The 16827-nt window shown below is 46.4% G+C and overlaps 2 protein-coding genes and 1 long non-coding RNA gene across 14 annotated transcripts in view; 2 read left to right on the top strand and 1 right to left on the bottom strand.

The window, feature by feature from the left end:
- IGSF3 (immunoglobulin superfamily member 3) overlaps window positions 1-5231 on the top strand; it is a 131937-nt gene extending 126706 nt beyond the window's left edge. For all 4 annotated transcript variants that reach the window (XM_069601779.1, XM_069601770.1, XM_069601755.1 and 1 more), the window contains one exon: window positions 1837-5231. In XM_069601779.1, coding sequence (XP_069457880.1) covers window positions 1837-2087 — 251 coding nt within the window. In that variant the 3' untranslated portion in view covers window positions 2088-5231. The remainder of the gene's footprint in view (window positions 1-1836) is intronic.
- Window positions 4656-11171, bottom strand: LOC138446663 (uncharacterized). Its single transcript, XR_011259497.1, has 8 exons — window positions 10858-11171; window positions 10186-10309; window positions 9637-9931; window positions 7802-9473; window positions 7401-7425; window positions 7176-7307; window positions 6069-6195; window positions 4656-4862 (listed from the first exon to the last, which is right to left on the bottom strand). It is a non-coding gene; the product is annotated as an uncharacterized lncRNA (long non-coding RNA).
- The window catches only part of CD58 (CD58 molecule), a 70058-nt gene continuing 62291 nt past the window's right edge, over window positions 9061-16827 (top strand). For 8 of the 9 annotated variants that reach the window (XR_011259492.1, XM_069601863.1, XM_069601828.1 and 5 more), the window contains exon 1: window positions 9080-9260. Coding sequence is in view for 8 of the 9 variants with exons in the window: in XM_069601863.1 (XP_069457964.1) it covers window positions 9191-9260 (70 nt within the window). In the remaining variant the exon portion in view is untranslated. Of the gene's footprint in view, window positions 9261-16827 lie in introns of all 9 variants that reach the window. The other variant, XM_069601806.1, reaches the window with a different exon arrangement.

The raw sequence follows: 16827 nt of genomic DNA, 5'->3' as shown, positions 1-16827 counted from the left end.
TGCTGAAGCTGAAACTCCAATACTTTGGCCACCTGATGTGAAGAGCTGACTCATTTGAATAGACCCTAATGCTGGGAAAGATTGAGGGCAGGAGGAGAAGGGGATGACAGAAGATGAGATGGTTGGATGGCATCACTGACTTGATGGACATGGGTTTGGGTAGACTGCAGGAGTTGGTGATGGATAGGGAAGCCTGGAGTGCTGAGGTTCATGGGGTCACAAAGAGTCGCACATGACTGAGCAACTGAACTGAACTGAACTGAAGGGGAAGAAGAAAAGAAAATGAAGTCTGAGTACCTCACTGCCTTCTTGCTTTTTCTCAAATTCCTGGGTCATTTTTATTTTGGAGGGTGACGTGGAGGATTAGGTGGATTTTGCATGATTAGTTGGGAAGACCAGCCTAGAAGGGCAGTGATGTTACAGAACATCTGGTAAGAGCTTAGCAGCAGTTAACCAGCAGCTGCTGCTGCAGAATGGTCCAGAACACAATGTTTTCATCATGCTGACCTGAATTATTAGTTCTAATGAAGTCTTTTGAGTGATCTTCTATCAAAATATGGAACTGATCAACCTAAAATGATGTTTGTTACAGTAGAATTAGCCTATGATGTAGAAGTTAAAAAACAGGCTGGAAATTTCAGCTTTTTTTCCCACCATGACATTGTATCAGATAATTTTGAGTTTCATCAGCTTTTTCTTTTCTTTGATAACTTCCTGTTTATTAGATAGAACTTATGAAATTGAGGTTTCATTGGTCAAAAGTGGTTAATATCGCCAGTCTCATATACTTTGGAAATCTGATACATGTAAGTGTGTGTTAAATTTTCTTAATAATGATGAACAACAGCTATTCAGTAGAAAGCAAAAAAAAAAAACCAAAAAAAACCACCCAACCCCCTGAATTGTACTTTAGACCCTCTGAAGATCTGCTGAATAACCCACTGACCAAAAGCACAAGGGAAAGTGATTAGACCGTATTTTATCTGCCCACTGTGGCTATCCAAATTTAGTAAGCTTTATAGAACACAGAGATCATCCAGCAGCCTTACTTTACAGAGAAAATGCAGTCTCCTAGAGCCCAGGCTCCAGTCCAGAGCAGGCCTTGATGGGGTGAGAGGTGTGGGGTTTCATTCTCCTCTGTACCCAGGAACAACTAACACTGTGTTCTGTGCAGCCACAGATACACTGCAGACGTGTGTAAGTGGGCCATAATGCCTTTTTAATTGGTAACATTAATCAAATAACCATCAATTCTGGTAAACCTGCTCTCAGAAGCTGGTAGGTAGAGAATGTGTTCTATCCCAAAGAAGGACATTGGCAGCAGAACCGAATGCAAAGGACATGTAAAATAGAACCAACAAGGTGGTTCAAGCTGAAGTGCAGCTGGCGTCTTCACCATCTCAGATACAGCGGAGTACATAATCAGTAAATTACACTGTCTTATGTGGCTTTCCAAGTGGTAATACTGACTCACAGTGGGAAATGGAGGCCTGGCTTTGTTTGAACTTCCAACTATGAATTCGAAGAGACACAAGTGTGAGAACAAGAATACATGGGGAGGGGAGGGATGTGGGAGGGGGGGTTCAGGATTGTGAACACGTGTACACTGTGGCGGATTCGTGTTGATGTATGGCAAAACCAATACAGTATTGTAAAGTAAAGTGAAAAAAAAAATACATAGGTAGTCCGCCCTCCATTAGTAGCAAGAGGGGAAAGGTAGCGTGGGTATGGGAGTTCTGCCAAGTCACTTCTGTGGATCTGGGTGGGGTCTTCAGGAGTGAGCAACCGTGCAGGTTCTCCGCCCTCATGTCTTGTCTCCCTGTCTGTCCTTTTCAGGTTCCACCCTGCAGTCCATCATCTGCTCCAATGACGCACTCTTCTACTTCGTCTTCTTCTACCCTTTCCCCATCTTTGGCATCCTTATCATCACCATCCTGCTGGTGCGCTTCAAGAGCCGGAACTCCAGCAAGAACTCCGAGGGGAAGAATGGCGTGCCCCTGTTGTGGATCAAGGAGCCACACCTCAACTACTCCCCAACTTGCCTGGAGCCCCCCGTGCTCAGTATCCACCCAGGAGCCATAGACTAAGGGGACTGCAGGTGATCGTAAACCACGGAGGAGCTGAGGCTCTCCTCGCTGCATCTTGCTCTACCACCAGGCAGCGGACAGCACCCGACCTCTGGGGCGCCCTCGCAGAACACAGTCAGACTTCAGAAGTGTTCAGAGTCGCCCATCTGTCAGAGGCAGACTGCCGCTAGGTGGCAGTCTTGGCCGGTTAGCTATTTTCGAGCAGATGGCGCCATCCTGCCAGTTAGGTTTCTTGTTTTTGTTTTCGGTAATGTGGTGAGTAGCACCCGGTGGCACGTCTACTCGCTGGTTTATATAGTATTCTCAGATATAGATGTTACAGGGGTTCTTATTCTTTGTAAGGGACTCTTTTTCAATCCCTTTGGTTTACCCTTTTTGGATTCCATGATGTTGTGGATGAATTACTCTGAACTACCAGTGGTGGCAAAAGGAAGGACAGACTTTATAGTGCAAAGGACTCTTCCAAGGCTTTTTTCATTTTTGCACACTTGAAAATCCCACCCATGGATCAAAATGTACTCCAACATTTTTTACTTCCTTAATGAGACTTGAAAATTATGTGTAGTATGGGCCCAATTTGTATCTTATCTTTTCCCTCAGCTGGAGTTGTTGGAACCACTTTGTAGTCAAGATGAAAGCATTGAATTTAGCTTCAAAGAACTGTGTGTACAAGATAAATCCTGCGTATAAACCCCACTAGGAGTAGGTAGTGTCCAGCCCAGCCTATCTGTCTTGGGGGGCAATAGGCTTCATCCTATCCTTGCCAAAAAATAAGCAGACTTGGTTGGAGAACAAGTCAGAAACTCTGAACAGTACATACTTTGCAAGTTAAAGTGGGCAGAAGGTTACTTTCAGCTACTGACTTTCAGATTGATCAAAGTCAGCAATTAGTGAAAGAAGGAAATAAGGCTGGTTGTTGGCTTGGTCTGTTCTGCAAGGGCAGTCTCTGATAACCGTGAGCAGGTGGGCTTCTGTTTCCAGGTGCTTTATCAAACTCTTAAGGGCAAGTGGCCAGTGAGCCTGGAAAGGGGCCAGCAACTGAGCTGAACACATGGGGCTCAAGCAGCCACCACATACACCATCGGAAGACACAGGAGCCGGCTGACAGCTTAGGTTCATGAACATTGGGACAGTAGCCAGCAGTGGTTTCCAGAGCCTGGCGTTGGAGAACAGGGAGGAATAGCTACCTCCCTGGAGGTATGAAGACGACGTTTTCCTTCTTCCTTCTGACTACATCTTTCTCAAAGATATTGATGTCTTTCTTCTTCACCATTTGACCTGCATCTCACTGCCATAAGAATATCTGCCCAGGGGAAGCCCAGACGCAGCCCTTTGTAATCCTTATGGATTAGCCCATCTCAGCAGAATGTGATCACATGCGTGGACTTTGTACCCTTCCCTTTCTTAGATCTTATTTGCGGCTTTAGGTGATTTGGTTGTTTATTGTTGACTTTTTATTTGGATGTCCCTTAAAGCCTGGTGAAGCCAATGTCACCTGTTATTTTTCACTTGTTGGGCAAGATCCTGGGCTCCAGAGCATCCTCAGTTGCAAGTGCTTTCTTTTGCTTGCTCCATGAAGATGGTTTTGTTTTTTGTTTTTTGTTTTTTTTTTTTGCCTGGCTTCCTCATACTTTGCTGGCCACTTCTCTGGTGGCCCAGGCGGTAAAGTGTCTGCCTGCAATTCTGGAGACCCAGATTCAATCCCTGGGTGGGGAAGATCCCCTGGAGAAGGAAATGGCAACCCACTCCAGTACTCTTACCTGGAAAATTCCATGGACAGAGGAGCCTTGTAGGCTACAGTCCATGGGGTCACAAGGCGTCGGACACGACTGAGCGAATTCACTTCACTTCCTCATACTTTGCTGGCCACAAGTGCCGTCTTCCTTTCTTATGAACGTGCAGCTTGAATCCCAAGGGAGAACCCCCTTTGGAAAAAGTGTCCAGGAGTTCTGGAACTAAGTCTAACCCGAGAGATGAGTGTGGAACCCAATCCTGAGGCTGAACAGACGCCAGGGGAGGCTGTGGGATTCCAGGCCATGTGGACGCTGACCCTTACCTGGGTGCTTGGCAGGTGCTTTGATGTGTCATAGCCAAGGGAAAGCAACACCGTTGCCTGGCTGTTTTCTGAAGGGCTTGCATAGGCTGTGTTCTCTCCCTCGAAGATATGCCAGTCCTCTCCTGCGACTGCGTGTAGGCACCACCACCTTAATCCCACCAATGCCTCACACGCTCATCCCTGTTTCTTGTGCTGCATCAACGCTCTAGAGGCACAGAACAGGTGGAGTGGTGAGGAAATCAGATGGCCTTTGGCCCCATTTCTTCATGTCAGGGTGCGGACTTTCGGTGGGAAATTGCTAGCCCCTCATTTATAGACTGAGTCAACCTGAGAAGATGATGTACTTTCCATCCGTCTGAATGGAAAGATGCTGGAGGGCTGGCTGGAACTGGGACATCTAATGAAGATTTGAGTTTGAATAGGTTCATGGAAAAAAGAAAAGCCAGTGCTGCATATAAATAAGTGAAGCACTTGCAGGAGATTTGAAAGGAAAAAAGAAACCGAAGCCAGTATTTTAATAATTGTCTTTTTTTTTTAATTCTTGTGCATTTTCTGTTGGGCCAGGGGGTACCATCAAAGGGTGAGCTCAAAGGGTGAGCTTTTCTGCTTTGTATGAAAATCCCAAGGACCTTCTTTCTTTGGCCATTTCTGTGGATATGTGGCATCTGCTGAGTTGTAATGCTGGCCTCCAGTGGCTGGGAGACCTCATTGCAAGTTGCCTACAGGAGAGACCCAGAGAGGAAAACGGCCAACAGCTCTGTTGACTTATCTGCATCGACAATATTGCATTAATAAAAAACAACACTGTGCTAGGCCCATTCCAGGACATGGCTATGACCATACCCTCTTTCCCTAGGGGGTTTCTGTAGCAAGTTTTCATGTTTTTTTCAAACAATGGTTTCTCTGCGTTTACTGTTGAAGAAAAAAAAAGTAGGGTAGACAGACTACCCATGCATGATGTAGAGAGCTGTTGATTTGTTTTTTGTTTGTTTTTTTTAAAAGAAAACTATTTGTAAGATGTTGCACTAAAATGTTTTATATACACTTCAGAGACCTGTAGTAAATTATGTTGACAATATGGCTGTTTACATTGATTGAGTCCACTGTCATCCTTTCTGGTCACTTAATCAGCCACTCTTGGCTATGGAACTATGCCCTGGGGGCCTGGAGTTCTGCCCCTGACATTGGCTTGCTAAACTCAGGGTTTGTGAATTGTGGCCTTTATTATCACACCCCACCCCCAGCCCAAGTGGCACCTTTGTATACAGGATAAAAAGCAACCCTTCCTCAAGACACTTTACTGTCAGCTGCTAAAAAATGTATGTTTATATATATATATATATATATATATATGTGTGTGTGTATATATATATATACACACACACACACATATACATATGTATATTTGACAGAGTAAATGTATGTGTATGTATGTAAGTATGTGTGATAGGGCTTCCCAGGTGGCATTGGTGGTAAGGAACCGCCTGCCAGTGCAGGGGATGCAAGAGATGCGAGTTCAATCCCTGGGTTGGGGAGATCCCTTGGAGTAGAAAATGGCGATCCACTCCAGTATTCTTGCTGGGATAACCCCACGGACAGAGGAGCCTGATGGACTGTGGCCCAGGGGGTCGCAAATAGTCCAGCATGACAGCATGCACAAGCATGCATGGGTAGACATCTACCCTGACTGTCAAGACCAGAGTCGTCTCAGCACACAGACCCAGAGGCCAGATAGGCCAGTTCAGAATCTAGCTTGCTTTTGGGTGGGGGTGGGTGGGGTAGAGGTAGGGAGACAGGACATGGTAAGAGGAAACTGACAGAAGAGAGCAGGAACTTGGGACAAACTTCTGCTTGGTCTTGGCAGCAGGACCTCACCACCTTCTTCCAACTCTAGTATTGTCTTGACCACAAAATGCTCAGCACACCTTTTCCAGAATGGAAGAAAACGCAAGAGCTGTGGGTTCCTGTGCAGTGAGGCCACATGGCACACCCATCTCTTCCCTGCACAACTCAAATGCTGGGAGGTTTGGGGGTGGGGGGAGTTCACCACATCTGCAAATTGGGAAGAATGATAGCATGATTAAAGCTATAGCAGTGGCACGTGGTTAGTCAGAACCCAACTGTAATTCTTCAAAATTCACAGAATGTGCAGAAGGAACTAGATGGAGGTGAAAAGCAAAAGGAGGTACTTCCTTTTTTTTTTTTTCTTTTTAAAACTCAGGCCTTTCAAAGGCTTTTAATATGTGCTTTCCTCTGCTTCCCAGCCCCATTTGCTGCATGCTTATCAACTTCTTGCAGCTGCTGGCTTGGCCAGGAGTTGAAATGTGACTGTTTATCTCTTGGGTACCCGGAATGGTTCCATGTTAAGTCTTATGTATTATTTTCGCCTAATTTTCTCCTAATGCTGTCTTTTCTGCTGGGGAACATTTGAAAAAGGGAAACAATATTACAGAATAAAAATTACCCCGACACACACACACACCCTCTTGGTGCTAACCTGCCCAGTGTTTATTTAAATAAAGTGAACGTACACTTCCACATGGGGCAAGGACCATTTTCATGTATGCAGGATTAGAAGCAGTGTTTTGTTCTCTCTAGGATTCCTAAGCTTCCTGGGTGTGGTTCCAAGTTTGGCAGGAACTACAGCCAGAGAACCAGAGGGTGACATGCTGGGAAGAGCAGCAGCCCGTCCAGGCCACACAGGCAGACTGAACAAGCCCTCCTTTCTTCTAGGCCATGTTTCTTTACAGTGACAAGCAGATAAAACTGGACCTCTCTACACTGGCCACAGGATGTAAAATACATCCAGCCCTTCTTCTGGTGCCCAGTCCTCAGTAGGCCATCTGCCTGCTACACTGCAGATCCAGACTTTCTGAGCCACGTTTGATTCATGAAGTCTGCTACCAGGCATATATAGGCGTATCTGAAAATGTTTGTTGGAACCACAGCATGTCTCTTAATGAAAGAGCTGGCATCATTCATTTGGCCAGAGACATGGCCAACCAAGGAAGACTTAATGAACCATTCCTTACCTGGTACTTGGAGACCATGACCTGGAGATGCTTCCCGGTCCCAGGTGACTTGGTGGTCCTTTACTTGTCCCTGCTCAGAGGGGGTTGAGAGCTTTTGCTGGCCCAGTCCAAACAGTAGTATAGCTGCCCATCCTATACGAAAGGGTAAGAGTGGTGCTTTGGACTTAAGCTTGGTTGGACTCCCAGTTCTGTGCCTTGCTGTGTGTCCTTGGGCAAGTCATTTACCTTCTCTGATCCTCAGTTTCCTAATCTGTAAAAACAGGGACATCATTAAGATTAATGCAGGCAATGCACTTAACACAGGGCTTGAGTACTCAACAGATGTTTGCTGTTATATCACTTCCCAGTTCAAAACCTTTGAGGGGTTTTGAGGGGCTCCCCAGAGTTTAAAGGTCTGACTCCATCTTACCTTTCTAAGTTAAACTGAATTCTTGCCAGCCCAGAGTAGAGGAGAAACTTGACCTTCTCACTTTCTGTGCTACACACTTGTACCTGCCTTATCGTACATTGGTCCCAGGAATTTCACAGATAGAGACACCTTTTACAATTTCATGGCTAATTTAAGAAATAATTTATGGATTCTTACAGTGTAGTTCAAGTATCTTGAGTGGTTTGGGGGTCCCCACCTGAGGATGATGGCAATCACAGCAAGAATAAAGCCCATTTCCACTCTTTCACAACTGGCAAACAGGTTGGTGTTTGTTAGGACAACAGAGGGTCCAGTTCATGAGTCCAGTTCATGGGAGGAGTTTCCTGCCCACATAGTAAGGAAGAGTTCCCTGAGCCTCAGTGGCTGAGCAGAGGTCACTCTGGTGCTTCTGTCTGAAAGAAAAGGAGCTGTCAGGGAGGCCCATGCCAGGAGCTGGTTCTGGGAATACAGTAGTAACTGAGCCTGGGAGCAGGTGGATTTGAGGCAAGAGGACTAGTCAATAAGATAGAGATTTCAAGTCCCTACTGCAGCTCGAGGGACAGAGATTTGGGGAGGCCAAACACTGAGGGAGTGAACAGGTCTGACTCCTCAGCCTGAGGGTTAGGAGGAAGAGTGAAACAGAGCAAATGGAGAAGGGAGAAACCCGAGGCTGGAAATCCCAGCTCCGAGTAGGGGAGTGCTGGGGTGGGAGTCAGTCTTAAGGAAAAGATGACTGCCCTGCAATGAGGAAAGGTAGGCACTTGAGAGGGGTGGGGAGGTTGGGGCTGCACCAGGGAACTGTACACATTCTAGCAGTTGTCTAGCATGTCCCGTTTCCTTTCGTTTTAGTATTTGATTGCCTTCTCCGAGTGTTTGAGGAAATAGTGCTTCAAAGAGGCTGTTTTATCTAGAGTCATCAATGGGGCGTGTGTGCTACTCGCTCAGTCGTGCCCGACTCTTTGCGACCTCATGGACTGTAGCCCGCCAGGTTCCTCTGTCCATGGGGTTCTCCAGGCGAGAATACTGGAGCGGGTTGCCGTTCCCTTCTCCAGGGAAATTTTCCTGACCCAGGGATCGAACTCGGGTCTCCGGCATTGTGGGCAAGTTCTTCATCGTCTTAACCTGCAGGCAAAACTTCCGCGCTGCTGCAGCTGCTGGAAAGCGCTGGAAGAATAAAGCGCTTCGGAACCTCCGTGTCCCACCGGAGTTCTCCTGTCACCTCCCGCCCAGTGGGACGCAGCTTTCGGGGACCGACAGTCCGATACCTCCAGCTGCGGGGGCGCCTCCATCGCGTTCCTAATGCCAAGGAAAAGTGCGGGAGGAACGAGGATAAACCTGGTTGTAAAAACGCACGCCACTTTTGCTAAAGAGCTCCACAGAGCAAAGCGGGTGGCTGCGGAATGGCAGGAACGACTGGGACCCGAACTGAGTCCGGGAAAAGAGGAAAGGGCCGGCGCCCAGACTGCATCCGGTGCCAGCCGGCCGCGGGGGAGGCGGGGCGCGCGAGGCGGGGCGCGGGGCGGGGTGCGCAGTGGGGCTGGCTCTCAGGCAGGCCCAGGCCGAGTTGTGCGGCTGCGACCCATTAGCAGAAACTGCCTGGACCGCCATGGCCGCAGGGAGTGCCCCTGGGTGTGCCCTGGGGGCCCTTGGACTGGTCTGCCTGTTCCTCAAATTGGGTGAGTGGAGGCCTCCTCCGGGAGCCCACAGGGACCGGTAGCGCGAGGTGTCAGTGGCCCCCGGGCTCCTGGCCCGGTGGACGGGCGCGGCCCAAGGCGGCTGCAAGTTCGGGTGGCGAAGGTGGCGGGGGGCACGCGCGCGGGACCTGGTCGTGTCATCCACAAATCACCATAGGGTGGTCAGTAAGAAACTTGCTCCTCAGGCTCTGAGCTCTGGGAAAAAGAAACCAGACTCCGGCTCGTTCTCCTTCCCTGCGCTCTTTCCTCCCTTTGGGAGTCCTTCTTAACTCCCACGATCCCCGAACCCCGCTTGTCTTCCACCCCGTGTTTTTCTGGAAGGGGTGCCTTTTCTGCGCGACCCCAGTGACTAAGTTACCACTTCCCGAGACGCCATCGTCCAGAACTTGAGCAGATCTTTTTTTTTCACTGCTTCCGCAGCCCGCGAGCTTGTCCGGGGCGGGCCTCCCCGCTGGCAGTGGATCGCGCTGTGTGCGCGCGCGCCGGCTTCTGCGCTGGGATGGGCGCCCCGCGGCCAAAGCCAAGTGCAACCGCGCCTGTCCCGCGGCCGCGCCCTGGGCTGATGGCGGTGGTTCAGAATCGCCTCGCAACAGGAACGAGTGGGCCTCGATTCGGAGTTTCTAAGTAGTGTGGCTGGTGCTGCTTTCCCCTCCCTTCGGAACAGAAAAGGACGAATGTGTGAGTGTCTAGGACTGTGTTCCTCCTTTTCACACTTCTTCAGTTAAATTGTCACAACAGCCCCATAAGATAGATATCTTTGTCTCCATTTTTTTACCTCCTCACCCACATCATCAACCTCTTCCCACACAGGCTCGTAGTTAAGTCATAGCCAACCCCCTGGAGCATAGTAACAGCCCCCTTAATTAGTACTGGGAAAATCCCCCTGCTGGCCCTTTAGCACACACACCTGATCAGCCTTTCCTCTCCACTTTGCGTTCAGAGTGTGTTGAGTGCCTGTGGAGGCATGCGTCTATGGAATACAGCCTGGGTGGGGGTCGTCGTGGTGGGGGTCGACATGTGCTCAAAAGTACCTACAGTGTAAGGCACAGAAGTAAATGTTGTAAGAGGTAAATATAAAGTGCTGCAGGTGTGCAGAGGGAAGAGAGCCACATCTTTGGTGAAATCAAATATCTTTCGTGAAGGAAAAACTTCCTGGAAGGGAGGGTGTGTGAACCTAGCCTCGGAGGACAGGTGGTATCATGCCATGATGTGGGAAAAGGTGCCAGGAGGAGGAGATCAAGAAAGAAAGAGGAGGAGAATGTAGAGGGTAAACTTTGGCAGTAGGGAGCCATCAGTGTCACTGGAGAGTTGGTGTGCCCGTGGGATCTTGAGGCCCCATGGGGGACCCCGAAAGTCCCCTTTGGGAGCTGGGATTCTCTCCTGCAGGCAAAGCAGACCTGTTTCTGGGCCTGACAGGAGCAGACCCATCCACTTAGAATAATCTGGCAGCAGTGAAGAGAAAAGATTGTAGTTGAGAGGGATTGGAGGCAGAGGGGGCCAGGACAGGTACCATCACAGGCCCCAAAGGCTGTGAGGGTTTCATAGGCCAGAGCTGTCAGCACGAGGAAGAAGCACATACCGAGGTTGAACGGATGAGATAATTCCTTCAGATGTGCAGGTCTCTCCCTGGTCTCAGAAGGCAACTTTGGCCACCACTGCCTGTTGCTATGCTCTTTTCCACTGAAAACAGTCTACCGATCTAGCCACACCTTTTCTAGGAAGACTGTCTAAAAACAGTCCCCTCATGATGGTCTCTCCCACCTAATTCATTTATTTATTCAGAGGTCATTTGGTTCTGCAGACATGAATATTACCTTCTCTGAATAGGCTTTGCGCTAAGGAAAACTCTATAGCTCTGCAGATAGTGAGCCCTTTGGGTACCCAGCCGGTCTCAGTGGGGAAAGCTGCCTAACTGACTAAGAGTATTGGATCTCAGATCCTGGCCCCGCCCCTCACGGTTAAAACTTCTGTAAGTTACCTCACTTCTCTGTGACTCTGTCTCTTTGCCTTTGAAGAGAGAGCAGCACACACGTGAGAGAAAGGATACTAACATCTGCTTCATAGAATGATGGTGAGCATCAGTAATTCAACACATACTTACTGTCAGCTCTATGTCGGCACAGGGAAGCTTACAATTATTAGAGTGGGGGAGAGACAGTGAAGAAAGAAAGCAGTAAGTGTGCAGTTGTTGGGTGGTGGTGAACATTTACTAATACAGAGGTTAGCAGTGCAGAGCAAGGGAAATGGAAGTGGTTAATAGTTCTTACTAATTTTCTTAAATTTTGGAAAACTTAAAATCTTTAGAGTAGTTGTAAAAACAGTACAGTGAACACTTGCATGCCTTTCTCCTTGAATCACCAGTTATTAACATTTTATCACATTTGGTTTACTTCTCTCTCTTTCTAGAGACAAACACCCACACCTACCCAGTTACTTTTTCTTGTTGTTTTTTTGCTAAACCGTTTGAGAAATGCAGCTCTTACAACACCTTAACCCTAAATATTTCAACATAGGTCTTGTAAGAATAATATGTCTCCAGTAAGCCCTGGCACCATTTTCAGAGTCAGGAAGTATAGCATTGATAAAAGACTGTTTTCAGATGGGGTCCAGAAGCCAGTCCTGGATCATACAAGTTTGGTACTCACGCCTGTTTGTGCTGTGGTATACTTAGCCGCCCAGTCCTGTCCGACTCTGCGACCCCATGGACTGTAGCCCGGCAGGCTCCTCTGTCCATGGCGACTCAACAGGCAAGAATACTGGAGTGGGTTGCCATGCCCTCCTCCAGGGGATCTTCCGAACCTAGGAATCGAACAAGGGTCTCCTACATTGCAGGCAGATTCTCTATCAGCTGAGCTACCAAGGAAGCACCATGCTTTTTTAATCCCCTCGAATCTAAAAATCTAAACTGTTGCCAACATTTTTCTTTTTTTAAACTTTATGACATTGGTCTTTTTGAAGGGTCTGGACCAGTTGTTTTATATAAATGTTCCTCAGTGTTTCTGATGTGGACTTTGCTGAGCACAGGTGTCCATCTCATCAGGGTGCAGATGCAGTCCATTTGCTGATTATCGGAGATGTTGATATTGATTGATTGGTTAAGGTGAGGTCCATCAGATTTCTCTATTGTAGAGGTGAGTAAATATAGGAGATAGGTGGGCTCAGTTCCTAACTACTTCAATAAAGCAAATATCGCAATAAAGCAAGTCATATGAGTTTTTATTTCCTAGTGCATTTAAAAATGACATTTACATTATACTGTAGTCTAAGTGTGCCATAGCATTGTGCCTAAGAAAATGTACATACCTTAATAAAAAAATATTTTATTGCTAAAAAATGCTGACTACTGCCTGACAATGCAGAGTTGCCACAAAACTTCAGTTTGTGTAAAAAGCACAGTATCTACAAAGTGCAATAAAATGCAGCATAATAAAATGAGGTATGTCTGTAATATGTGATTCACTAAGTAACACTTTGAGATTGTGTGAATATCCCGTCCTCCAACAATCTTTCACCCAGTGGTTTAGCACTCAGTGACAATTCTTCCCCGAGTCCATTATCCCTAAATTGTTGCAGATGGCAATTTTCTATCCCTATTTGTTTATATACTTTATTGACAGTCTTCAGTAACAAAGAGCTTTGGGACCTCCTTTTCTATTTTATTTTTTAGTACTAGTAAGGACTCATTGGTATCATTTAAGATAGCTGCTGCTAAGTCGCTCCAGTCGTGTCCGACTCTGTGTGACCCCATAGACGGAAGCCCACCAGGCTCCCCCATCCCTGGGATTCTCCAGGCAAGAACACTGGAGTGGGTTGCCATTTCTTTCTCCAATGCATGAAAGTGAAAAGTGAAAGGGAAGTCGCTCAGTCGTATCCGACTCTTATCGACCCCATGGACTGCAGCCCACCAGGCTCCTCTGTCCATGGGATTTTCCAGGCCAGAGTGCTGGAGTGGGGTGCCATTGCCTTCTATTTAAGATAGCATTCCTGTCATTATCCATTCTAACGCTTGGTGATTCTGAATTTGGTCACTGGGAACCCCTCCAAGCTTCAGTTGTGAGCACTGCCTTCCTTGCTGGCATAGAAAGATGTTCTGGACTCATTTTTTTACCTTTCCTGCCTCAGCCTTGGACTCATTAGACCCCCTTTTTCTTTTAGTGGGGAATGGTATTTAGAATTTAAGATCTGGGTGCTAGATGTGCTAAGGGCTTCCCAGGTGGCTCAGCGGTAAAGAATCCGCCTGCTAATGAGGAGACATAAGAGACACGGGTTTGATCACCGGGTTGGGAAGACCCCCTGGAGAAGGAAATGGCAACCCACTCTAGTATTCTTGCCTGGAAAACCCCATGGAGGAACCTGATGAGCTACAGTCCACAGAGTCGGGAAGAGTAAGACATGACTGAGCGTGACTAAGACTAGGTGTGCTCAAGGCTCCTGAAGTCACAGCTTCTAGGCCCTGTCAGTTCTCAGAGCTAGGAAATAGCTTTCACAAAGTCATGCATTTATCTTGTTACCGCAGAGTAATCCAAAAATTCAGTTTTTCTGTTTCCTCCCTAAGAATTTCCTCCTAAGAATTCTATTCTTAGTAGCATTAGTATATTTGCCTAATCTACATTAAACACAAACTAGTCCCATAATTCCTGTGCCAATACTACTCCCAAGCACAAGTTTTACTAAATATAGTTAGAAACTTTTATTCTTCCATATATTCCACTAAATATGTACAGAACACTGTATTTTCAAGTTACCTGAATTCTTAATTTTTCTTCTGTGTGGTTATGTTATCAAATGGATACATAGTTACATCAATGTGTTTCTGTCTATTCAATTTTAGGGTTTCCCCCACCTTAATTTAATTTTTAAATATGGAAGCTATTAACATGGTTCAAATAGAAACCAAACACAGCTGGCCTTCCATATTTGCAGGTTCTGCCTCTCTGGATTCAACCAACCACAGATCAAGAATATTCAGGAAAAAAATTCCATAAAATCTCAAAAAGCGAAACTTGAATATGCTGTATTCTGACAATTATTTAAATAGCATTCATGTTGTATTTGGATGGCATCACCGACTCAGTGGACATGGGTTTGGATGGATTCCGGGAGTTGGTGATGGACAGGGAGGCCCGACAAGCTGTGGTTCACGGGGTTGCAAAGAGTCAGACACGACTGGGCGACTGAACTGATCTATGTTGTATTTGCAATTATGTAAGCAGCATTTACATTGCATTAGATAGTACAAGTAATCTAGAGATGATTTAAAGTATATGAGAAGATGTGCATAGGTTACTATGCCGTTCTTATGTAAGGGACTTTAGCATCCTCAGAGTTTGGTATCCACTGGGATCCTGGAACCGATACCCTGTGGACACTGAGGGATGACCATTTAAAAAATGCTCAGAAATTCCATTCCATCCCTATCTCTCCCGCAACAAGGTATCATTTGTTTGTTTTTGCCTTTCCTGTTTCTTTTTGTAGATACAAACAGATACATATGTTTGTTTCTAACTCCCTCTTTCAAACAATAGGTAACATGCTCAATGTACCCTCTTATAGGTTGCTTTTGTCACTTAACCACATGTCTGGAAAATCATTCCATATCAGTTCATAGAAATCATCCTCATTTTTTTTTTTTTTTTTTTTTACAGCTGCATAGTGCTCTGTGGGATGGAGGTATATTTCATTCAGTCACTCTCTGGTAGTTAGTATTTTATACAGTGTAGTCAGGGGAGGTCTCTTTAAAAGGGAAAACAGTTGAGTGTAGACTTAAAAGGAAGTGATGGAGCAGGCGAGGTGACTGGGAGAGTAGGATTCCAGACAGAGAGGATGGCAGCAAAAACCCTGAAATAGGTTTCAAACATTTAAGGAACTTTGAGGAGACCACCGTGCTGGAGAGTAAATAGGAAATGAAATTGTACAAGTAGTCAGGGCTGGATTCTAGAGATAAATTTTTGTGGGCCCTTAAAGACTAACTTGTTAAATTCCCAGTGAAGTAGAAAGTCTCAGAGTTTTGAACAGGAGTGAAATTGTGATGAATTATTCTAGATGCTGGGTAGAGAATAGTGCTTGCTAATGAAAAAGGAGAAGCAGGGAGACCAGTTAGGAAGCTGTGGGAACAATGACTAGCTGGGGATGGGTAAGAAATGACGGAGTCGGGTGAGGAATAGGAACTATCGGGGTGTTTTGAAGGCTGGGCTGGCAGGATTCAGCAGTGGAGTGCATCAGTAGGGTTACATGTGGACAGGACCTAGGTAGTGCTGGGCAAGTAGCAAGCTCAAAAATAGGAACTGTTGTTCAGTTCAGTTGCTTAGTTGTGTCCAGCTCTTTTTGACCCCATGAATCGAGCATGCCAGGCCTCCCTATCCATCACCAACTCCTGGAGTCTACCCAAACCCATGTCCATCGAGTCAGCGATGCCATCCAGCCATCTCATCCTCTGTCGGCCCCTTCTCCTCCTGTCCACAATCCTTCCCAGCATTAGGGTCTTTTCCAATGAGTCAGCTCTTTGCATGAGGTGGCCAAAGTATTGGAGTTTTCAGCTTCAACATCAGTCCTTCCAGTGAACACCCAGGACTGATCTCCTTTAGGATGGACTGGTTGGATCTTCTTGCAGTCCAAGGGACTCTCAAGAGTCTTCTCCAACACCACAGTTCAAAAGCATCAATTCTTTGGTACTCAGCTTTCTTTATAGTCCAACTCTCACATCCATACATGACCACTGGAAAAACCATAGCCTTGACTAGACAGACCTTTGTTGGCAAAGTAATGTCTCTGCTTTTAAATATGCTATCCAGGTTGGTCATAACTTTCCTTCCAAGGAGTAAGCGCCATTTAATTTCATGGCTGCAATCACCATCTGCAGTGATTTTGGAGCCCCAAAATAAAGTCAGCCACTGTTCCACTGTTTCCCCATCTATTTCCCATGAAGTAATGGGACCAGATGCCATGATCTTAGTCTTCTGAATGTTGAGTTTTAAGCCAACTTATTTACTCTCCTCTTTCATTTTCATCAAGAGGCTTTTTAGTTGCTCTTCACTTTCTGCCATAAGGGTAGTGTCATCTGCATATCTGAGGTTATTGACATTTCTCCCAACAATCTTGATTCCAGCTTGTGCTTCTTCCAGCCCAGCATTTCTCATGATATACTCTGCATATAAGTTAAATAAGCAGGGTGACAATATACAGCCTTGACGTACTCCTTTTCCTATTTGGAACCAGTCTGTTGTTCCATGTCCAGTTCTAACTGTTGCTTCCTGACCTGCATACAGGTTTCTCAAGAGGCAGGTCAGGTGGTCTGGGATTCCCATCTCTTTCAGAATTTTCCACAGTTGATTGTGATCCACACAGTCAAAGGCTTTGGCATAGTCAATAAAGCAGAGGAAGATGTTTTTCTGGAACTCCCTTGCTTTTTCCATGATCCAGTGGATGTTGGCAATTTGATCTCTGGTTCCTCTGCCTTTTCTAAATCCAGCTTGAACATCTGGAAGTTCACGGTTCACATATTGCTGAAGCCTTGCTTGGAGAATTTTGAGCATTACTTTACTAGCATGTG

Source organism: Ovis canadensis, chromosome 1 (assembly GCF_042477335.2).
Source record: "Ovis canadensis isolate MfBH-ARS-UI-01 breed Bighorn chromosome 1, ARS-UI_OviCan_v2, whole genome shotgun sequence".
Classification (NCBI taxonomy): Eukaryota; Metazoa; Chordata; class Mammalia; order Artiodactyla; family Bovidae; genus Ovis; species Ovis canadensis.
This window is presented reverse-complemented; position numbering and strand designations above follow the sequence as displayed.